General features: G+C 41.7%; 1 protein-coding gene across 1 annotated transcript in view; it reads right to left on the reverse strand.

The window, feature by feature from the left end:
* The window catches only part of LOC126106408 (uncharacterized protein CG43867), a 429676-nt gene that overhangs the window by 133390 nt on the left and 270471 nt on the right, over positions 1-25815 (reverse strand). Inside the window, exons 6-7 of the mRNA XM_049912680.1 lie at positions 15976-16076; positions 1046-1246 (exon numbers count right to left, since the gene is read on the reverse strand). Of these exons, the coding sequence (XP_049768637.1) occupies positions 1046-1246; positions 15976-16076 (302 nt within the window). The remainder of the gene's footprint in view (positions 1-1045; positions 1247-15975; positions 16077-25815) is intronic.

Below are 25815 nucleotides of genomic sequence, written 5' to 3' on the forward strand. Positions count from 1 at the left end.
CAACATCGCTCCACTCTGGTGGACTACATCAAATTCACCATCCCACTCTGCCATATTGATGTGGGAATTTGTAAGCAGGCCTTGAAATACAAATGCTGGCCAGACTAGGAAACGTCTCCTCTGGATATCTGTACTACCACGGCCTATCTCGTATGGACACTCTGGACTCCCTCATGTTATTATTGAGTATTACTACCTGTAACATCTGGTAGATGCTGAACTTGTGGAACTTTAAGTGTCAATTTCTTTTCCTTCATTTTTTTGTTTCCTGTGGACTTTAAATTTTCCCACATACAATGATCTGGCAGTTTCAGTCATATTAATGTTTGATACCAGTAAATATTTTAACTGTAAAAATCATCCATTATTGCTGCATGTTACAGCAGAAAAGCAAAATAAATTTGAGGCCAGTACACATCGCACCGGCTTAGCCATCACATGCTGTAATTTATTTATAGACCCACTCTCAGCTTCGGCCATAAGAGTAAAACTTGCCCTCTCGAAGCATGGTTTAGCAGGCAGAAGCAGGTTGTTAACAGATGATTTGGTATGTAGGACCACCGCAATTCAGAGGCATGGTAATTGATTTGGAGAGAGCTGCTTCAGTCCTACGAATATTTTTTCCAGATTTTAAAATACCACCTTCAGGTGTATGAAATTATTGTGTTTTGTAACACATAACTTACGGTTGGGCCAGTCAGTGCAAGAGTTCCAATCACTGCATGTTGCGGAAACTCACTGCCACCGGGTGGCCACAAAGTAGGAACACCGACAACTACCGTGTGAAAGGCCGCACCAGAGGTTTTGATGAACATACGGTGATTGGAGCTCTTCCACTCACTGTCCATACCACTTGTTATGCATTACCAGATACATTAATATCATACACTTGAGGACCGGATTTTAAAATCCTGAAACTGGTCACAGTTTGAATAAATATTAGTACAACTGAACTGTATCTCTCTAAAGTAATTATTATGTTAGCAGATGAGGCGACGAGATGTGGATTAGTGCTGCTGCGGTGAGTTCCGCTCGGCTGCCGCACCTTGTGAGACATCGCGCCGGCCCTGTCCGTCGTCGAGCCAGGGCGCGCGCTCCCTGCTCGGGGTGTAGATTTCGGCGTAGTCGTGGACCGCCTCGTCGGCAGTGCCGGTTCCGGTGTCACACAGCGGCGAGACTGACGGCAGCAGGGCCAGACCCTCCACCGCCGCTTGCAACTCCTCGTCGAGCATGTGCACGTCCGAACCTGCACAGGGCGGAGCACCACGTTCTGCACGGCACCAGTGCCATTCCACCACCTCCACCACTACCACCACCATCACCACCACCACCACCACCATCATGGCCATCACCAGTACCACCACCACCATCATCCAAAACCACATACCATGCACTGGCGCATTCGCTTGTGTTGACATCAAAATTTTAGTACAGAAACTGAAACTGTTCTGTCTTCTTGGTAACCTGAGCAAACACATAGAGGGCAATGCAGAGGGAATGTCACATAGTATGTGAGGTAATTCCACATGTCATAATAAACCAAAAAAGTCCTACAAACATGTTTCCAAATTTTGACCATTACGGGATTGGATCGGGTTGAACACTACACACACCCAGGAATTACTACGAAGACAAGTTTGAATGTTACTTATCCAAATGCTGTGTAGGCACTGTAGTGGACAGAATAATGGTGGGGCAGATGACTGATCCATCTTACGAGAGGTGCAAGGGGTTCTCCGAAAGAGGATGGCACTGTGACGTCACACTGAGGCAACAGCTGCAAGCGTACTCAGTGTGCAGTCACGGGTTGGACCAGAGAGCAGTCATGAGGTCATGTGCGAATCATGCTCGTATACCAATTAAATGAGCAGTTTCATTGTATAGCTGAATATCAACATGCTGCATACGTTCATCTGCGCACAATACACAGACATGTTGTTTGAGAATGGGTACTGCAATCGCAATGCCCATGTGGCTGTGACAGAATACTAGAGATGTTTCCCTGATCGATTAACCCCCTGTGCCAAGTTACTTCCTAGGGTTTTTTAAACATTATTTGAATCCGGAACACTACCCGGTGTACACATAACATCAGAACATGAGGCTGTCCAGTCAGTTGAGGAAAGGGAAGAGATTACTGCAATGCTACAACAGAGCCCCACCACCAGTACATGGCACATTAGCCCTCAGCTCTATATTCCACAAACGCCAGTGTGGCATATGTTACATTCCGAGGGCTTGTACCCATTCCATGTGTACATCTGTGTCCAGGTGACTCAGTTAGCAGACAACAATTTTGTGAACGGTTGGCTGTACACAGAGACGTAGTACAAAACACTTTATTTACAGCTGAGGCTAAATTTACATGCAATGGTATCATGAACATAGGCAGTTTTCATACATGGGGAATGGAGAACCGACATGACACTAGGGAAACAAGACTCCAAGTCAGGTTCACAGTGAATGTCTGGTGTGTTGTGAATGATGGCCTGACGACAGGGCCTAGGTTCCTGTCAGTCGCATGACAGCCACAGCATACATACATTTCCTGATAGAAGACTTACCTGCACTTTTGGAAGATGTGACATTAGAGCAACGATGGCAAATCTGCCTGCAACACGGTGGATCACCGATTCACTGTACCACACAAGTATCCCAGTATCTGAATAAATGGTGGCCGTTATGGAGCATCTAACTGGCCTGATAGATCACCCGACCTAACCCCATTTCACTTCTGTTTGGGGGGCTGGTTAAAGAGGGACGTGTACGCTATAAAGGTGGATACACGTGACGAACTTGTCACTCGCATCGTTGACACTGTTGCCTACATTAAAGCCCACCGAGATGATGTTCGATGTCCAACACAACACACCCTCCAAAGAGTTGACAAGTGCACTGAGTGGGTGGGGGACTTTCTGAACACCTTCTGAAGGACAATTCAGTCATCTATCCTACCATTACTTTGTCCACCACAGCTCCTGTACAGCATTTCAGTAAGTAATATTGAAAATTGTCACAGATGGGCGTTGTCTTCAACCCTCTCCAGTTCCATAATGATCAAAAATTGGACACGGGTTCATAGGACTTTTTCGGTTTATTTTCACATGCAGAATCGCCTCCCAAATTATGTGACATTCCTCCTGAATCACCCTGTGTACATACAGGTTCAGTCGTTAGTATCTCCACAATATCAGAAGACTACTGGGTGTAAACTACAATAATAAAAGGAAAAGGGTGGCTATCAAGATGGAGAATCTCTCCAAGTTCTGATCCATAATAGACATTGTGACACAGATGCAAGGAGCACCATGAGGCGTGCTGGAACATGGCATGCAACGGAATGATGTGCTTGTTTTGTGTCCTCAAATATGCTACCAGTATGTCAACTGTCATGCTTCATTGATGATTTGATACAAAATACCAGGTTAAAGCTCCAACACACAAAACAATCTACAAATGGTACAACAAATTATACCATATCTAATCAGAGACACAAAATACACACGACACAGAACTTTTTTGACTGGAGCTTCTATTATGCTACTTACAGTATGTATGTTATAAGTAGTATAATAGAAACAGCTGTCAAAAAGGTTGTATATCACACACTTTTTGTGTCTGTGATAAGATATGGTATAATTTTTTGGGGATCAGAGAAAACAGACTTACAGAGACTCTTTAGGCTAAAGAAAAAAATCATTATGGCCATGGCAGGTGCAGAAAAAAAGACAATTATGCAGACCTCTGTTCCAGTCAGTTCTTCCTGGCCTCTAAATGTATGAGACAATTAAGTTTTCTAAACAAAACACACAACATTTTGAGAATAACCTGTTTAAGCAAGATTATGAAACAAGAAACTAATCTCAGTATAAGTTACCAACTCATAGGCTAAAACAGCTGGAGAAGATGCATGAGGCTGGGCAATAAAATCTGTGAAAATTGCAAAAATTATGAAAAAGAATTTGCACTTCATTAAAAAAGTACCTTGCAAGTAAATATTATTACAGTGTAGAAGAATTTATGACTGACTTGCACAAGTAACCATCCCTGATGTTTAATTTTATTCTATTTCATGCTAAAAAGTACTTTAAGTAGATATTTATTCTTAATTTTATTTTATTTTCAAAATCATTTTGTGGTACTTAAAATTACAAAACACTGTAAATTATTCCATCTACTTACAATTAAAAGTAACTTTAAACTGATGAGTCACCTATGACCCAATCATTTGACTGTATATGACATGTTATCTGCTCACATTCAGTGTCACTGGCTGTTAATGTGGTATGAAAAAACAGGTCAGCGAAATCACATCAGCCAGGATCGTCACAATAAACTGCCAACACCTGCGACCAGAGACCAGCAGATACTGCAGTCAACTGTTTGGCATATTCTGCACAAAAGTCTGGCTGTGAAACTGAAGTGGCTGCAGTTGTCACGTGTGCCAACTGTTCAGGACTATGAGGTACATTCTAACTTTTGCTATGACTTGCAGTGGCTACTGGAGGGACATGGTTTTTCACGGAAGGTGATTTTCAGTGACAAAGCTGTGTTTACTGTGCTTGAAAGGTGAATCGTCATACTGTGCATGCTCATGGCACGGAAAATCCGCAAGAGATTGTGGACCATATTGGTGATTCATATAAAGTTAAAGCCTTTTGCACCTAGTCCTCCTCAAAAGCTTACTGATCATTTTTCTTTGTGGAGAAAACTGACTGGTTTTGTGTACATTACATGCAGCAGCAATGGCTTTTGCCACACTTACAGCAAGATAGTGGAGATTTCATTTTGCAACAAGATGGCATTCCAACACAGTTTCTTTCAGACATTTGTATCTACATCCATACTCTGAAATTCACGGTAAGCTTTCATGACGGACGGTACATCACACTTAACCAGTTATTAGGGTTTCTTCCCATTCCATTCATGTATTGAGTTGGTAAGAAGGGCTGATTGAAAGTCTTTGTGTGTGCAATAATTATTCTAACCTTGTCATCACTATACCTATGTGACAGATATATAGGGGGTTGTAGTAAGAGGGTTGACTGAAAAGTAATGCCTCCACCTTCATAACTCTTCAACAGTTGGCAGCATCGGTATGCGGCAGGTACTGGCTTGTTCCGTAGCCTCTTCTCTACAGCTACAGATGGTGGAAAGCCTTAGCATGGAACAGTTGAGTTATTACAGTTTGAAGTATGGAACCCTGTGCAGACGGTCAGTCAATGCAATTTAAGCAATGTGCAGTCAGTGAATTCTTGACAGAAGAAGGTGACACCCCAAAGGAGATTCATCAGACACAGAATGAAGGCAGTTTATGGTGATTGTGTTGATGTGAGTACTGTGTGTCGTTGGGCAAGTAAGTTTAAGGATGTTGCGGTGGGAACATCTGACCTGTGCGACAAACAAAGACTTGAACGTCCTGTGACAGCAACTACAGAGTTTCACAACCAAAATGTTGACAGATTGATTCAGAACAATCGTCATATCTCTCAGAGAGAAACTGCAAACACAATCGGCATTTTACAAGAACATGTGGGTCACATTATTGCTTTGCTTGGCTATCAGAAGATCTGTGACACCACAGCAGAACTTCAGAGACTGAATCTCACCACCATACAGCATCCTCCATACAGCCCAGATTTAGCACCGTCTGACTTCCATCCGTTCCCGATAAAGAAATGACGATCTGTGGGGACATCATTATGCTTCTGATGAAGACGTTGAGAGGACTGTGAGACTGTGGTTGCAGAAACAGTGTCGACTTCTTCCGTGACGACATCAGGGAACTTGTCCATTGTTGGCAGAAATGTATCCACATGGCTGTTGATTATGTGGAAAAGTAAATATTGGTAATTAAAGATCGCATTCTAAGGATTATTTCTGCATTTGATTTATTAAAATATTCCCATCCAAACCCAATTAACAAAGGTGGAGGCATTACTTTTCATTCAACCCTCGAATATTTGCAGAATCGCCATTTGAAGCCAGTTCTTGAAAGTTTGTTAGTGTAGTTTCTAGGAATAGTTTACATCTGACTTCAAGAGCCTGCCAGTTCAGTTTCTTTAGCATCTTTGTAACACTTTCTCACAGGTCTAAACAAACCTGTGGCCATTTGTGCTGCCCTTCTCTGTATACATTCAACATCCCCTGTTAGTCCTATTTGGTACAGGTCCCAAGTGCAATCACTCTACAAAGGAGGTTGCTTACAAATCACTTGTGTGACCCATTCTAGAATACTGCTTAAGCAGTATTCTAGAATGGGTCACACAAGTGATTTGTAAGCAACCTCCTTTGTAGAGTGATTGCACTTCTCCAGTATTCTACCAGTAAACTGAAGTCTTCTGCCTGCTTTACCCACAACTGAGCCTCTGTGATCATCCATCTCATATCCTTAAAAAGTGTTACACCCTGGTGTTTGTATTAGTTGGCTGATTCCAACAGTGACTCATTAGTATTACAGTCATAGGACACTACATTTTTTTCAATTTGTGAAATGAACAATTTTACATTTCTGAACATCTAAAGCAAGCTGCCAATCTGCATACCACCTAGAAAGCTTATCAAGATCTGACTGAATATTTGTGCAGCTTCTTTCAGGCAGTACTTCATTATAGATAACTGTGTCATTCGCAAACAGTCTGAGGTTACTGTTAATATTGTCCATAAGTTAATTAAGAGAATACACAAACAGCAAGGGTCCCAACACACTTTTCTGTGACAGACCCATAGTTACTTATACATCTGATGATGACTCTCCATCGAAGGTAACATGCTGTATTCTCTCTACCAAAAAGTCCTCAATCAAGTCACAAATTTCACTTGATACCCATACAATCAAACTTTTGACAGTAGGTGTAGGAATGGTACCGAGCCAAATGCTTTTTGGAAGTCACGAAATACTCCATCTACCTGCCTGCTTTGATGCAATGCTTCCAATATGTCATGTGAGGAAAGTACAAGTAGAGATCGATGTTCTCGGAATCCACACTGGTTGGACTGTAGTACAAGTAGAGATCGATGTTCTCGGAATCCACACTGGTTGGATTGTTTGTCATTACGGCACTGTCAAATGGCCTGTGTCAGATTGAATGTGCATCCTATTGTGAGTCTACTCTCCTCTAGCAGCCAATACACTCATGTGACTAAACTCTGTGTGATCTGTTCTTACAGGGTTATGCCAAAGCCCGTGTGATCCTGCCTCCACAGTCACTTAAAGAGGTGCAGCAACGGATAATGATTACGGTCACTGATATCGACTGTGGCCTATCAGAATCAGTACAACACGATTTTGACTACCATACTGTTTCCAGAATGAGATTTTCACTCTGCAGTCGTTGTTAACGATAAATGGCAGTCTTCCCCGTAATATGACATCAACAGTGTTGACATTGGTTTCAGCCTTCAAAGTTGAGGGACTTACGGGGTGTGAAGCAACTGCATGGTCATTTCTACCCTCCCGAAATCGTTCATACCACTCGAAAACTTATGTAATCCCGATGGCTTGTTGCAACACTGCCAATGTTTGTGATGGAGTTTTGTCAAGAAAAATGCTAAATCTAATTGAAGCGTTCTGCTACAACTTGAGATCCATGTTGGGTAGTGTAAACATGCCCGTACGCTTTCCTTGATTCCCTTCAACTGCTTACCACCAGGCTACTGACACGAATGGTGTTTAACGTCACTCAAAGTCAGACCTCTCTGGTACTGCCAGCACCAATCCCATGCGCGGGCGCATTAAAATGAAAAAAAAAAAAAAAATTATTCCGGTTATTTTTTGACGCCCCCTCGTAAATACTGCCCAGCAATTATTTACCATAATTTATTGGTTCTACCAAGTGAATTTCTCTTTTGATACAGTTTTTAATATACGGGGTGTTTCACAATTCATGTTACACACTTCTAGATGCTGTAGAGGGGACGTAGTAGATCAAGTTTTGCATAGGAACCCATGTCCGGAAACGTCATCCTAAGACGCTACGGAGCGTCAAAGTTAACGGCGCCGGAGGCTGTAAATGTATATACCTACAGTGTGATTGCGTTATGTTACAAACTTTCAAGGATGATGGAAATGGACAAATGTATCAATTTGAGGTAATGGTTTCTGAAAGGGGAACGAACGAGTAGTAAGTTATAAGCGAAAACCCTTCTGATACCTTTGATAGCGAAATGTACTGATACTGTTGTTGCAGAGATTGTAGGTTAGGCAACTTTTAGTTGTGGTAGTATGGACCAAAGCAAAAAGAAAAAAAAAGTCTGGTAAACCTGGGCTCCAAGATGTAAGCTATGAACTCTTGTTCAATAAAGGAGAACAAATGTTCGTAGCTCCTCAGGTACGCATTTTAGAGCCCACCTTTACTCACTATTTTTTCTAGTCTTGCTCAGTACCACCACCTCTGAAAGCTGCCTACAATCTTAGTAGTAAAAGTACTGGTACATCCATTCCACTGTCAGAGGTATCAGAACGGTTTTTGCACATAACCTTCGACTCATTCATTTCCGGTACAGGGACCGTACCTCAAATTAAAAATTTATCCTTTTCAATCATTCTTGACAGTTTATAACATCAGCACAGAATCAACCCCGTACGCAATATTCATTAACTGCAGCCGTAGCATTATCACCACATTTGCCGTAAATAAACACCGTATCGGCGTATTCCACTGCCGTAAATTTGAAAGACATTCCTACTTCATAAATAATGTACAAACTACAACAGTTACTATGTGGTTTCACTCAAATATATTGTTGTTATTATGGTATGTTCTTACACTGAACAATACAGAAAACTAACTCGTTTCAAGGTTACGAAACGACTCAAACAACAATGAAATAAACATTTCTACATTCTTAATGGAAAGTAAACAAATTTACTTGTATAATAATCTTTGCTTCTCTGGATGTTCTGGAAAACTACTGCAGATACTCGTCTGGGACATGTTTTATTAGATTCATCAGACCAATAACAACAACATAAATGGAAATCGTGCTTTACTTTAACCTCGTACAGTTTTGCGATGACTTCATATTAGCGAAGTCGCTAAACTTGAGGCAAAATCTTTTATTAGCCATAATTCCGTCACTTAATATTCTCGGACCTGTGTTTATATGAAGCTTTTTCTTTAGTTTTACTTGGAGAAAACATACTAAAATGTTTGCGTATCTTCGTGAATCACTCTATACAGTTAGCATCACTACCAAAATCCGACAAGCTTCGCACTAGTGATGGGCTAAACTGCGATTTTCCGATATCAGTGATTTCTGTGAATGCTACTTTTCAGTATCTGTTATTCTTAACTGTGATTTGTCGCAGTTAAGACTCGCAGTTAAGGAACATAGGTCGTGTATCCCTCCGCCACTGCTATTTCTGCGATTTCTGCTACTTCCGCGATTTCTGCTAATTCTGCGATTTCTGTGACTTCTGCTACTTCTGCGATTTCTGCTACTTCTGCGATTTGTGTGACTTCTGCTACTTCTGCGATTTCTGTGATTCCTGCGATTTTTGCGACTTACCACCGTATGAAAAAGTTACATCTGTCAACACAGAAAATTGCATCTCAACAAACCTGTCATTGGCAAGTATGTTTTACGTTTTTTCTTCCGTTGGCTTTAATTTTGTATTAAAGAAACAACTGTGAAAATATTAATAGTGTAATTAATATGTAAGTAGCCGTACAGTACCGTAATAGTTCGTATTTAGAAAATGAATTCTAACATATTGTTATGTTCACAGGTACCTGAACTACATTTCAGTCACTCAGTAAAGTGATAACTCAAAATATCATTGTCAACAGATCTGAAGAAATTGCCACTGCGTCTTTAGACCGTTTTCGTCAGACGAGAGGTTAGTTTCTAAGCGTTTCGATGGACTTAATTACTTCAGTGAGATCGTTCTTGCAAATGTGATATTCATTATAGCAAATATTAGCAATCTACTCTGTCAATTATATTGCTAGTAATTAATGTACAGAAGAATGCTGAAGATTAGAAGGGTAGATCACATAACTAATGAGGAAGTATTGAATAGGATTGGGGAGAAGAGAAGTTTGTGGTACAACTTGACCAGAAGAAGGGATCGGTTGGTAGGACATGTTCTGAGGCATCAAGGGATCACCAATTTAGTATTGGAGGGCAGCGTGGAGGGTAAAAATCGTAGGGGGAGGCCAAGAGATGAATACACTAAGCAGATTCAGAAGGATGTAGGTTGCAGTAGGTACTGGGAGATGAAGAAGCTTGCACAGGATAGAGTAGCATGGAGAGCTGCATCAAACCAGTCTCAGGACTGAAGACCACAACAACAACAACAGTAATTAATGACAGCAAAAATTGTTTAATAATCCTTGTGTTTTTGCAGACACAGTTCTGACTCTGATTACTGGTTGCTGTACGTATCTATCCACATCAAGGCTGTTTTTGAGAGAGACTCGTGAAGATTCAAGACAGCTCTTAGAGAATTTGCAGTTTAAAAGTGAAATAATTGTGAAATAAGTGTGTGAATAATTAAACTGTGTTTTATTGAAGTTGTTGTGCGATTTTAAAGGAATAATAAATGTCAAATACAGTGAGTGAATAATAAAAATCTCATTTTCCACATGTTTAAGCCGTCCTATACCCATAATTTTCCGCCACTTACTTATTGGTAAACACTTGTTGGAGAGTGACATGCCGCCCCCCCCCCCCCTTTCTCCACAATCTTGGTGTGAAACTGACCTGTAACTTATCCCGAAGTCTACAATATACATTTTGAGGCTGTTGATATGAAAGTGGGAAGTCCAGATCTTCCAGTTAAATCAGGAATAGCTTAAGTGCATTACTTGAAAGTAACACAGGAAAAGCTTACTTATGTAGGTGGTAGCAGTGTCGGCAAAAAGTTCTTGTGTGTGAAGTTGCCATGTAGAACACCAGGTATAAAACTTTTCTCCCGAGTCTTGAACTATGAACAAAAGTGAGGCATTCATATGACTGTTTTCATTTCTCTACACTTATACAGATGTCTGAGTTCTGCTTTTTTAACATTGCAAAGTCCTGTAGGCATGTGGAGTAATAACCAAAACTGTCATATTGGAAGCAGAATCAAACACATTTGTTACGTTACTTGATATTTTCAGGAGAAAAAGGCAATGTTGCTTCTTATTAATATAATACATTCAGAGTCACAGCAGTATTTGACCAACCATAACTGATGCTGAATGTGCATGTTGTCATATAATATGAAGGGCTTATTTCAATAGTGGTACAAGTCCATTACCTCCACTTTTCTGTCTATAATGCTTCTGAAATTAGTGATCCAAACAAACATAAATAAAGGTTCATCTCTAGCAAGAAGCCATATGCTTGAATATTTCTGGTATCTCAAATGCAGATTTGTCAGCGCTCATTTAACTTTACGACTCTGTATCTCAAAATGAACAAAAATGGACTTGTACCACTATTGAAATAAGCCCTTCATATGCACACACAGCACATCGATCTCGTGAGGCACAAGGCTCTCATAACGAAGTACGTACGTCGGTCAACAGATGACACTAGGAAAAGTATGTTAACTGCGCTTTTTAGTTGCTACTTGCGACTCTTAGTTGCGATTTGTCACAGAAATCGCAGTTTGACTCGGTAGCGAATAGCGTAGTATGAACTTTGCTCAACAGATGGCAGTGATAACTGCGCTTTTTAGTTGCTACTTGCGATTCTTAGTTGCGACTTGTCACGGAAATCGCAGTTGGACTCAATAGTGTATCGCGGAGATGGACGTAGTACGAACTTTGGCCAACAGATGGCACTGTTAACCGCGCTTTCTAGTTGCTACTTGCGACTCTTAGTTGCGACTTGTCACGGAAATCGCAGTTGGACTCCATAGCGTACCGCAGAGATGGACGTAGTACGAACTTTGGCCAACAGATGCCACTGTTAACCGCGGTTGCGACTTGTCACGGAAATCGCAGTTAGACTCGATACCGTATCGCAGAGATGGAGGTAGTATGAACTTTGGCCAACAGATGGCACTGTTAAGTGCGCTTTTTAGTTGCTACTTGCGACTCTTAGTTGCGACTTGTCACTGAAATCGCAGAAAGCAGTGCTAAATTCGACCAATAGGTGGCTCACGTCTTTGAATATGAAATACTACTTGCGACTGCTAACTGTGACTGAAATCGCAGTTAGATTCTGTAAAGTTGCTACTGTGATATCTGTGACTTCTCAGTCACTGTGATTTCTAACAGATACGCGATTTCCTGCCCACCACTACTTCGCACGAAATTGTAAGAAGCCGAACTTTTGAAGGCTGCAATTCATCGTTGCGACTGGATGGCCACAGTCATAAATATAAAAATTCAGAATTGTAGTGCAGCATAACGGTTAACTTATTAACTTGATGTGTTGAGGGTCATTAAGTTCGAATCTCGTTAAATGCAACTAATTTTTTTTAATTTCTAAATCTTATCGAAAGAATTTGATTGTTATTTTTATTCAATTACTTGGTTTATATGTAACTTTTTTTATTTATAATTTTTTGCAGCGTGACTTTTTTATTTGCTCTTATTTTTCTGCCTATAATTCTTTTTCCATCTGGCATCTGCTTGTGTCGCATGTAATCTGTAAATAAGTGCGAACAACGACTGTTCATCGGTTGGTGACGCGGCAGCGCATGTGGCCAGTGTTATGATAATTTCAGATAAACAGTGATACCCATGATGACGATGATGATGTTTGGTTTGTGAAGCGCTCAACTGCGCGGTCATCAGCGCCCGTACAAAGTCCCAATTTTCACACAGTCCAATTTTTTCACATTCCATTCTAACCACTGTCACGAATGATAATGATGAGGACAATACAAACGCCCAGTCCCCGGGCAGAGAAAAACCCCCACCCAGCAGCAGTGATAGCGAGAAATTACAGTTTGCTTTTAGAGCTGAAACTGATTATTTTTTCTGTTTTGAGTTTGCTCATGGAGGTTAGGCCGGTATTACACTATCGAATTTCTTTGTCAAAGATATTTGATGGTGTAATAGGGAACTTTGTCAAATGTCGTCCAATATTTGATCAAATCTAGGGCCTCGCTGTAGATTTGATCAGAGAAGTCGCTTGTCTTCTGTTCAACGCAATGTGACATGTTACCACATGGAGAGGTAGCATCGGTGTAGTCTGTCGTCTGTAGTGTTTTTATAAACATTGCCGGTAAATACAATTGGTGTTTGCCCCCAACTACAAAATTAATAGAGATGTATGAAGCTGATGAGGCGCTTTACAACGTGAGGCACGCTGAATACAAAAATAGATTGGAGACCTGACCTAACCTAACCTAACCTAACCCTCTCCTGTAGCAAGGAATCGGAGTGTTACAATGAGCCTGTCTTCTGCAGATGTAGCAGTTCTTAAGTGAATATTGTGCTTTGTGATATGAGGACACACTTCACTGAGCACATACAGAAATGTATGCTCATCCATTCTTAAGCAATTGATGTACGACTTGACGTCCTCCACTATAAGCTCACGTAACAAGTTTTGTTGAATGCTTTTATCGTGTCGTCGTAAAACCCACGGCTTCAACCAGGTATGTTTCATTTTTTTCCCCCGCTTCTCTTCCGCATGTGCACACAGTGCAATTGTGGTACATGCAACTGCTGCGGTTAATAACGAGTTGTTGTTGTCAGCCATCTTGAACTTTGACGAAAAATATGATGACAGTGTAATACCCCTTCTAGCGCTACGTCAAAGATCTTTGTCAAATATATTTGACGGAATATTTGATCACATCTTTGATCAAATCTTTGACAAAGAAATTTGATAGTGTAATACCGGCATCAGAGCTGAAAGCAATTGGTATGAGCAGTCGACGAAATGGATTGCCCTGTATAATTTTTTTCTCTCCCCTATGCAAATGACAGCTTTAATCGCTGTCAACAAAACGATCGTGATTTTAGTTCTGCCGCAGATTGTTGATCGCTGTTTTTTCGGATAAGTTGCATTCCACGAGGCTGTGGTCAGCTTATGACATGAGTTGAAATTCAGGGCTACAAACGCGTCATCCGCTGCAGTTCAGTCACTGATCATTTAAAATCAGTAGTCGACAGAGCATTTCGCATTTCTGACATAACTTGCGGGGGCCACTTCCAACACTCCCCCGCGTTACATATTAACAGCTTTCGGGAAGTCACCTGCCGCATCCGTGTGCCACATATAACCGATCAGTCGCAGCAACCGACATGGTAACACTGTGGTAGCACGTACAGACGTCAGTTATCAACTAATTTTAATTGGACTATAGTCAATGCGCTTATGTGTGTAACAGAGGGCACTAGTGCCACCTTACACGTAGGGGGGAAAGTTACAAACATTTTCGCACGTATCCAAATGTCTTGGGAATGACTGAGCCCCTGTTACACAGCACAGCCACATAAACTATAAAATAACTTCAGCAAAAAAATCGTTAAAACCAAACAGAGCACACGCAAGACCATATAACAAGGAGCCCAGAATCAACAACCAAGCAGTCGAACTACTACGGCATTACATCCTTGAAAGGCAATCAGAATCCGACAATATATTGTAATGTCTTAACTCCACCTGACTGTTACGGCTGTGTTGGGGGTACAGCTTTAGACTCTGCATGATTTCAATCTTGCACGTCGACTAGCTGTGTAGCACTGCACAGAGAGACATTTGGAAGGTTGCGGTCCGTCTCTTCCTTGTATGAAGTAAACGGGCCTTTAAATTCACTTTACCAACTGGTCAATTTGAACTGTGACGTCCTGCTTGTTGCAGGTAACATGATTTTACTTTGAGAAGGTTAAGCCCTCTCCTTCTTGTGTCAGGGCTTAAATGTTTAATGACATATGTACATCTGAAGGTGTGATTTGACATCATGAAACCGGTCGTGTTGCTGTAAAACTTCATACACTTCTGAAAGGATTTTATTTCAGAAACATGGATTACTTCAGCTACGGTTGTCCTCAGCAAAAAACTATTTATGTCCGGAACTACTTCTAGGTTCAAAATTACTCTCTGAAAAGACTGGCACTATATATAAGAACTGTTTACACTAATTGGGCACAACTGCAATGTACTTAAAGGAACAATTATCGAAAATTCTAATGTCAAACCAACATAAAATGCATACAAATTCAAAGTAGGAATAGTTTATAAAAACAACATTCCATAGTATCGTAACTCGTCATACACTAAGAGAATAGCTGTGTGAACGCTGCACAATAGTCACAAATAAAATAGATAAGACGTGTATAAAATCATTTCATGTTGTGTCCTTGTTGATAGAAACTTCTGAGGCAATCAATGCAATACATCGTGTTTTCAGGTGCCATAAGATGGTAGCAGTCTTTTACAACATACGATTATCCCTTTGAAACAAAATGTAACGAAATTTTATATTTTTTAGTCTCATACACGTCGTTTTTCAAATGTATACGTAAAAAAATCAGTGTTATGGTCATTACTTTTTTTTATAAACGTCATATGTATTTTATACTATTCTCTTACCGTATGGCAATAGACGGTGCTATGGAACGTCGTCTCTATAATGTATGTTTACTTTGAATTTGTATGCATTTTATATTGGTTTGACATTAAAATTTTCCGTAATTGGTCCTTCATTTACATCAGAGCTGAAAGCAATTGGTATGAGCAGTCGACGAAATGGATTGCCCTGTATAATTTTTTTCTCTCCCCTATGCAAATGACCGGAAGATGGTGATTTAATTTTGCTGAAACTAGTAATCATAGTATATTTTTATGCGATCTGGGCGAATAAACTAATACACTGAAGAGTCAAAGAAACTGCTACACCTGTTTGCATATCTCTGTACTTGAATTAACATGTCTATACCAGTTTCTTTGGCGCTTTAGTGTATAATAAGAAGAGCAACCGTGTTCGTATACGAAACTTAATTAGGTGACTGCCAAAACAGGCAGTGCGGTGTTACTACATAAGAGTACAGTGGAGAACCGGTTGGCGAGGCGAGCACTTACCGGAGAACTTGGCGGCGGCGCTGGCGGCGGGCTGCGCTCGGCGCTCCACCTCGGCGTACAGCGGCTCCTGGCTGTCCAGCAGGGCGCCGTCCGAGCAGTGCCTGGAACGTGCTCTCCACATCACTACACTGCCTGGAGAAGGAGAAACTGGCGACCAGCTGCAGGGAGACGCACTACTCGCACCTTTAAAGTGCACTGCAAGAACCGAGGGGAGATACACTACTGGCCATTAAAATTGCTACACCACGGAGATGACGTGCTACAGACGTGAAATTTAAACGACAGGAACAAGATGCTGTGGCTAGTTTTTCAGAGCATTCACAAAAGGTTGGCGCCGGTGGCGACACCTACAACGTGCTGACATGAGGAAAGTTTCCAACCGATTTCTCATACACAACCAGCAGTTGACCGGCGTTGCCTAGTGAAACATTATTGTGATGCCTCGTGTAAGGAGGAGAAATGCGTACCATCACGTTTCCGACTTTGATAGAGGTCGGATTGCAGCCTATCGCGATTGCGGTTTATCGTATCGCGACATTGCTGCTCGCGTTGGTCGAGATCCAATGACTGTTAGCAGAATATGGAATCGGTGGGTTCAGAAGGGTAATACGGAACGCCGTGTTGAATTCCAACAGCGTTATCGTATCACTAGCAGTCGAGATGACAGGCATCTTATCCGCGTGGCTGTAACGGATCGTGCAGCCACGTCTCGATCCCTGAGTCAACAGATACGGACGTCTACACAACAACCATCTGCACGAACAGTTCGACGACGTTTGCAGCAGCATGGACTATCAGCTCGGAGACCATGGCTGAGGTTACACTTGGCGCTGCATCACACACAGCAGCGCCTGCGATGGTGAACTCAACGACGAACCTAAGTACACGAATGGCAAAACGTCATTTTTTCGGATGAATCCAAGTTCTGTTTACAGCATCATCGTGGTCGCATCCTTATTTGGCGTCATCGCGGTGAACGCACATTGGAAGCGTGTATTCATCATCGCTATACTGGCGTATCACCCGGCGTGATGGTATGGGGTGCCATCGGTTGCACGTCTCGGTCACCTCTTGTTCGCATTGACGGCACATTGAACAGTGGAAGTTACATTTCAGATGTGTTACGACCCGTGGCTCTACCCTCCATTCGATCCCTGCGAAACCCTACATTTCAGCAGGATAATGCACGGCCGCATGCTGCAGGTCCTGTACGGGCCTTTCTGGATACAGAAAATGTTGGACTGCTGCCCTGGCCAGCACATTCTCCAGATCTCTCACCAATTGAAAACGTCTGGCCAATGGTGACCGAGCAACTGGCTCGTCACAATACGCCAGTCACTACTCTTGATGAACTGTGGTATCGTGTTGAAGCTGCATGGGCAGCTATACCTGTACACGCCATCCAATCTCTGTTTGACTCAATGCCCAGGCGTATCAAGGCCGTTATTACGGCCAGAGTTGGATGTTCTGGGTACTGATTTTTCAGGATCTATGCACCAAAATTGCGTGAAAATGTAATCACATGTCAGTTCTAGTATAATATATTTGTCCAATGAATACCCGTTTATCATCTGCATTTCTTCTTGGTGTAGAAATTTTAATGGCCAGTAGTGTAATTAGGCTGTCTGCAACTCGACACCTTCATCTAGTGATTAGCAGTCTTTCTTTCCATACTATTGTTATTCCATCCTGAACTTGCCCCTGTTTAAACTATTAATTACACAGTTTAATTTTTTCCAGTGATAGTTAAAATTTTACGGCTTCCCCTCACAAAAGTTAGTACACATATTTTGTATTTGTAAATTTCCTAATGCGTACAGCATGGTATGACATGGTTATTTAGTTTAAAAGCAATGAGTTTACGAGATATCTTAGCTAAAATGCGACTGATTCACAGAATGTTTGACACAAATAAACTAAAATGTTATTGCGAGTACTGGCAGCTCATCAAGCGTAAAAGAAATATCCTGGATGTCCTTGGAATTGCAATCTGAAGGTAGTTAGCTAAGTCTGGGAGCATGTCGTTGCTAATCCAAGTTGTTGTTACCATTGTGTGTCACCATCTGTTAGATGATGATTTACGAAAAGTGACACTCATTCATTGGTAAGTCTGGATTGGCAGGAAATACTGTTAAGTTGTCCTATGAGGTTTCCACCGAGCTGGAAAAAGTATAGTACCCTTCAGTGAGTTCCTTTTTACTTTAGATAAGAAAATGTGTGACACGATAAAAGTGAAGTTGGATGTTGCTTATGGCGACCCTTTGACCCTTCTCCATGAATGACAGAAATGAGAAGTTCTTTCAAGGAATTTAAATGTGGTCGGACGTCTGTCTTTTAAGAGGATGGCCCAAGATGACTGGCAGATGTGATTACTAAAGAAATCACTGCAAAAGTCCACACACAATTCTACAGATTTTTAACCGAAACTGCACAAAGTAACGGAGGCCACAGGTATGTCAACGCGAATGGAAATTAATGTTTTAGATGGTAGGTTGGCGATGAAAAAATTGTGGCTCCAGCAGATGCTGCAATTGCTGGTGTGGTTGTAGGCGTTGCTTTTACTTGGCAGCCGTGTTTGGAGCAATTTAAGCATTATCTGAAGGATTTCTTTAATCGAGTTAAGTGTAAATGAGATCTACATTCGTCGTTACACCCAGGAAAACGAGTAACACTCAAACACAGGACTGCTTCTGTTGAATCTGCTCCAAAGACGGTGAAGACAGCTGCATGTCTGGCAAAGTTACAGTTTTTAGGAATATTTCCTAGAACGAAGAAAAAAATCACAGGGCAATATTACAATGATATGTCGGAGTGCTTTGGGAACAATTTCAGGCTATGAGTCATTTCACGAAGTACTGTTTCATAGCTACAATGTACCATAACATTCATCTGAAGTTTTGTCACAAGACTCCACAAACTGTATTATGAATACCTTCTGAACTCTTCCATAATCTAGTTCCCACAGATGAACAAATGGTTCGTAGATAAAAAGTTTCACTCAAATGGAGAGGTGTGTTTGAGAAAGATTGAAAATACCAGATTTTTAAAGGATTTTTTAAAACAAGTACCATGCTATTGGCAGAAGCATAAAAATGAGGGTGCGGTACAGTATTAATTTATTTAGTCAACGGGTTTTTGTCTTACTAGGCTACCATCAGACAATAACTGACTATTGTCACCAAAGAGGGTGTATTACTGCTGAACAACTGTGGAAATATATTACAAACAGACGGTGACATGCAAAAAACAAGAGTAAATGACAAATTTAACAGTGCAATAACAACACAATTAAAAATAATAATATTTATTATATTAAACTTACAGTTATAAATGATATGTCAAATGAAAGAGCAACTCAAACAGTTTTAACAAGACCCTTATAAATGTTCAGTGTGAGCACCATTTGTCACAACGGCACACATCAAGTCTATAGCCGAGTTCTTCCCAAACGTTGATAAGTGTGTCTTCAGTGCCTGCAGCAACAGCTGCTTCAGTCCGGTTTCTTAATTCAGGGAGGTCTGCTGGTAGCGGAGGCACGTACGCACGATTCTTGATGAAGCCGCAAAGGAAAAAATCGCATGGCGTTAGGTCGGGTGAACGTGGAGGCCATGCAAAGCAAGCTCTGTCATTGGGTCCATTGCGGCCTATCCAGCGCTTGGGGACAGTGATTTGATGCGTGCCGTGTGACAAATGGTGCTCACATTGAGCATTTGTAAGGTTCTTGGTAAAACTGTTTGAGTTGCTCTTTCATTTGACATATAATTTATAACTGTAAGTTTAATGTAATATTATAAAGCGTTAAAACCCCGATATTCATTTGTAAACACCCTGTACTAAAGTTAAGACGTAAATAAATGTGAACATTACGTAAAACATTTAAATTAAACAGTGAGTGTGTGGAAAGATGATGTAGAAGAGGAGGAGGACTATCTGATTAAAATAAAATCGTGCTACCCTGAGTCCCATATGAGATATTTTTTCAAAGCTGTTCCCCGGTACTGTATCATCTTTTATGGCGGCAGTCAGTTATGGTCTCATGAAGGTCTCGTATACCAAAAACAGGTTAATTACATAAATTAGTAATGTATAACATCCACATGGGTTTTTCATTTATATACATTAAGTTGTTCTAACAAGTACTAAAATAAGTTACTTACGAAGTTTATATCCCAATTCCGATCGAATAAAAAACTGGGCCTTCAGTTCTAAAATGTATACTCAATGAAGCACGCTCATATGGCCACTGTCTCCCTTGATGCACAATATTTGACTAAAAACTCTGCATTCAGGTTCGGAGAACAACATGCTGCCTGTCAACCACTGAATCTACTGTTTTTGGTGTCAGTATGTGGGGCTGTTTCTTGAAATGCATTTACTTGCAGCAGAAAGAATGCCTCAAAACACTGTAATCACATGGTTGACAAGCGTCGTCATTGCATGGAGCAACTGTAGAACAGTGTTTCCACATTAACGCATGCGCAGGAGTTTTGCGTTAGGAAGATCAAAATAGAGAATTCGATTCCATATTGGATTTTTAATTACTAATTTTAGTCTTAGATTTTATACAGAAATCAATCATCTTTCGTACAGAACATGCAGAATCACGTAAAGAATAAAAAAAAGATTGATTTTAGTATCCGTTGTCGATGACGTCTAAAGTTCTTGGATTTTGCTGCAGCTCAATTCTTGCTAGATTTTAAAAAAAGCACGGTCACCAAAAGCTGCCTGCTGCAGTGAGAATCTGCTCTCAGTCAAACAGTTTGGTCCAAACGACCAACTTCATGTCACAGAATGACCTCATGTCAGGTTAAAAGAAGATTCCTTGGCATCAAATACATAATTGTTCAATGCCGAGAAACCTTCATTTAACCTTATGTGATACTAATCAGGACGTGAAGGTGGTCACTTGGTCGAAATCGTTTTCTTTCTGTGTGTGACGGATAATCTCAGGCACTACTGTAATAATTTTGATGTGGTTTTCACTAATAGACAGACTGATTCACAGAAACGTCTGTAAATGTAATTTATAAATGCAGCGTGAGTCAAAAAGGACTTTGCAATTATATAGAAATTTATTCAGGGAACTTATAGAATCGATAGGTGTGTCGTTCTGTAGCGAACAACCTCAAGTTTCACATAAAAGTATCAAGTGTCATTTTGGTTCGATGTGACTACCATTTGTGATGCGGCAGACATCCCACCGGTAATCAATTTCTTCCACCAACAAAACGGACATACCTTGTGGACCGGCAACGTAGATTCGATTTTTCAGGTCGGCTGAATCATTTGGCAGGGGAGGAACATACACACGGCCTTTTATGAAATCCCAGAGACAGAAATCCATTGCTGACAAGTCTGGGAAACGATGTGGCCATGCGATTGTTCCTTCATGACCACTCCACCGACTTGGGAAGCGATTAATGAGAAAACCTCAATTTCCACGAGGAAATGACGTGGTGCACCGCCTTCGTGGTAGCCAACCGTCCCATCTCGGTTACCTCCATCTGTGTTGCAGAGTTCATTTCATGAAACGAAAACACACAGCGAGCACGCTCCGCACCAGTGAAAGTTACCATTTTCACTATGCACTAAGTTGGCGCTCGTGGTGGCGGAATCTGGTACCGATGCACTATGTGAATCAAACTTGAGGTTGAAACTTTCTGGCAGATTAAAACTGTGTGCCGGACCGAGACTCGAACTCGGGACCTTTGCCTTTCGCGGGCAAGTGCTCTACCAACTGAGCTACCCAAGCACGAATCACGCCCCGTCCTCACAGCTTTACTTCCGCCAGTACCTGGTCTCCTACCTTCCAAACTTTACAGAAGCTCTCCTGCGAAAGTTGCAGAACTAGCACTCTTGAAAGAAAGGATATTGCGGAGACATGGAATCGCCACAGCCTTGGAGATGTTTCCAGAATGAGATTTTCACTCTGCAGCGGAGTGTGCGCTGATATGAAACTTCACAGGAGAGCTTCTGTAAAGTTTGGAAGGTAGGAGACGAGGTACTGGCGGAAGTAAAGCTGTGAGGACGGGGCGTAGAGTCGTGCTTGGGTAGCTCAGTTGGTAGAGCACTTGCCTGCAAAAGGCAAAAGGTCCCGAGTTTGAGTCTCGGTCCGGCACACAGTTTTAATCTGCCAGGTAGTTTCATATCAGCGCACACTCTGCTGCGGAGTGAAAATTTTATTCTGCAAACTTGAGGTTGTTTCCGACGTGTCGCTCATACCGACACAGTGAAAACAGCGACGAGAGGTTGCGAAAGTTTATTGAGCAAGGATAGAAACGCCTGCTTTGACAGTAATAACAAAATCGCAATTACAGTGTCTCACAGTATGAAGACTTGACAGTATGGCGGTTCCAGAGTAACAGAAGTAGGATCTACATAGACAAATACACCTGTATGGAAAATATTCTATGTCCGATGAAGCTGCCCTGAATAACACCAGCATAGGGTACAGGCTTCTTTCACCAAGGAAATCAATGACTAATGCTGAATATAGAGGCGTCAGTCGCTACAGCCGCCTGCAGACACTAGGAGGGACTCTCGATGCTGGTAGAAGAACTGACATGTGCCTTTTTTTTCTTTATTGTAATGTCATTCTCCTGCCCCATGGGCAGGGGAGGGCTGGCAGTGGCACAATCCACCACTCTTCAGCCAAACGTTTGTACAACATACATGAAAGGGGGACGCTTACAAAAAAAAGGGGGGGGGGTGATGGACATGATGGAGGTTAAAATATACACCAATACCGGGTCATGCACAGGGGGGACAGTCAAAAAGTCGACATAAAGTTAAAAGAACACAGCTGGCAATTCGTTGCACACTTAAAATCGCAAGAGTCGAACAAAGGTAAAAGTCGGCCTGTGCTGCTCTGGCGTCGACCTTTATAGCGGCTGGCAGCGGAATACTCGCTGCCCTGTTTTATGGTTACGTGTGTGGCGGACGCGAGTAGGTCCCTTGGAAGTGTCGGCCTCTGCTGGTGCTGGTACTGACGCCGGGGATCCGTCCGTTACTGCGACAGCGCGAGTTAGCGACGCTGAGGCGTGCAGGGGCCGTGTAGGCAGCACGCGTGTCAGAGGTGCCCGAATGGTTGCCGATCACTCCTGCGAAGCTCTCTGGCATAGCAGTTCGCTACAAAATGAACACATCTACCGACTATTTAAGTTACCTGAATAAACTTCTGTATCATTCCAAAGCAGTTGTAAAGTCCTTTTTGACTCCTCCTGTATTTCGTGCAAATTGGCTAAACTATACCACTGGCCATTAAAATTGCTACACCAAGAAGAAATGCAGATTTTAAACAGGTATTTATTGGACAAATATATTTGACTAGAACTGACATGTGATTACATTTTCACGCAATTTGGATGCATAGATCTTGAGAAATTAGTGCGCAGAACAACCACATCTGGCCGTAATAACGGCCTTGATTCGCCTGGGCATTGAGTCAAATACAGCTTGGATGGTGTGTCAGGTACAGCTGCCCATGCAGCTTTAACACGATACCACAGTTCATCAAGAGCAGTGACTGGCGTATTGTGACGAGCCAGTTGCTCGGCCACAATTGGCCAGAGGTTTTCAGTTGGTGAGAGATCTGGAGAATGTACTGGCCGGGGCTGCAGTCGAACATTTTCTGTATCCAGAAAGGCCCGTACAGCACCTGCAACATGCGGTCGTGCATTATCCTGCTGAAATGTATGGTTCCGCAGGGACCGAATGAAGGGTAGAGCCACGGGTCGTAACACATCTGAAATATAACGTCCACTGTTCAAAGTGCCGTCAATGCCAACAAGAGGTGATCGAGACGTGTAACCAATGGAACCCCATACCATCGGTTGGAAACTTTCATCATGTCAGCACGTTGTAGGTGTCGCCACCGGCGCCAACCTTGTGTGAATGTTCTGAAAAGCCAACCATTTGGATATCACAGCATCTTCTTCCTGTCGGTTAAATTTCGCGTCTGTAACACGTCATCTTCGTGGTGTAGCAATTTTAATGGCCAGTAGTGTACTTATTGCTACCCGCCTGAAGCCTGAACTGGCCGCTAGTAAATACTGACACAAAAATGCGAGTAAAACGGTAGTTACTATTCCATTTTTTAGGACATATTTTCGTTTGAGGACTCACTATTTTCTCTTACCACTATCATCATCAGTTTTCTGCTATATTAGCAGGTCTTTTGCCTCTCCATTTTCTGCGATTCCTTGCTTCCTTCTTAAGGCTGCTGTATGCTGTACCGTACATCACGTCATCCAGTATCTGAAATCTCTTCCTTCCTCGCTTCCTTTTCCCTTCTACATAACCTTCTAAAACAGTTTTTATCAGTCCGTCATTCTTTCTTAATAAATGCCCAATCCAATTTCTTTTTCTTCTTTTTATTACATCTAGTAACTGTCTTTTCTCTCCCATTCTTCTCAGTACCTCTTCATTTTTTACTCTGTCCGTCCAACTTATTCTTTCCATCCTCTGCCACGCCCACATCTCAGAAGCCTCCAGACTTTCTCTGTCTTTCTTCCTCTAACTCCATGTTTCAGCGCCATGTAGAGGAACACTCCATACAAGACATTTTATGAGTCTCTTCCTGAGTTCTCTGTCCAGACCGCTGCAGAAAATTCTCCTTTTTTTTATAAAATGTCTCTTTTGCCATTGCTATCCTTGTTTTAATTTCTGTTGTGCACTTCCAGTCGGTGTCTATCCTGCTTCCAAGATACTTAAAATTTTGTACCTGTTCTAGTATTTCTCCATTCAGCGTAACTTTTATTTCTTTATTTTCTCCTAGTGCCAATACTTTTGTTTTCTTTGTGTTAATTTTCATTCCATAATTTTTTTCCGTTAGCTTCAATGGTGTCCACCAAATCCTGTAATTCTTTTTCTCCTGTGGCTAGAAGAACCATGCCATCAGCAAAACTCAAACACCCTACTCTTCTTCCTACAATTTCTACTCCTTTGTCATTTACTGAACATTGGTTCATCATATTTTCCAAGCAGATGTTGAAAAGGGTAAGTAATAGACAGCATCCTTGTCTTACACCTTTTCCTAGTCCGATCCAGTTTGTACTTTCTCCTCTCACTTTAACTGAGGCTTTTTGCTTAAGATATAATGAGTTAACAAGTCTTCTGGTTTTCCAGTCCACTCTCTTTTCCCTCATTATAGTCGCCAGCTTGTCCCAAACCCATTGTCAAATGCCTTTTCTAGATCGATGAAGCACATATATAGGTCTCTTCCTTTTTCAATAAACCTTTCTCCCAAGATTCGTAGCAGCCCTATTGCATCTCTGGTGTCCGCATTGCGTCTAAAGCCAACCTGCTCCTCACCAGGATTCTCTTCCATTACTTTTTCAAGTCTGTCATTAATTATTCTTAACATCACTTTGGCTGCATGTGAAATGAGGCTGATTGTCCTGTGCTCACTGCATTCTTCTTACCACACACAGTATTTCCCCATGCTTTGCAGTATTTAACAGAGGAATAATAGGACCTATTGCACTCTCATTTCCGTTTCAGTACTAAGTAATTACAGAAATTTTCCGTAAATACAATTTTGTATTGTTAGCATAAATGAAATCATGATCTGAGGTCCCGTATTGTTTTCATCGTAAAAATATGGTTCAAATGGCTCTGAGCACTATGGGACTTAACATCTATGGTCATCAGTCCCCTAGAACTTAGAACTACTTAAACCTAACTAACCTAAGGACAGCACAAAACACCCAGCCATCACGAGGCAGAGAAAATCCCTGACCCCGCCGGGAATCGAACCCGGGAACCCGGGCGTGGGAAGCGAGAACGCTACCGCACGACCACGAGATGCGGGCATCATCGTAAAAATAAATTTTATGTAAA

The sequence above is a fragment of the Schistocerca cancellata genome, chromosome 10, assembly GCF_023864275.1.
Source record: "Schistocerca cancellata isolate TAMUIC-IGC-003103 chromosome 10, iqSchCanc2.1, whole genome shotgun sequence".
NCBI classification, from domain to species: Eukaryota; Metazoa; Arthropoda; class Insecta; order Orthoptera; family Acrididae; genus Schistocerca; species Schistocerca cancellata.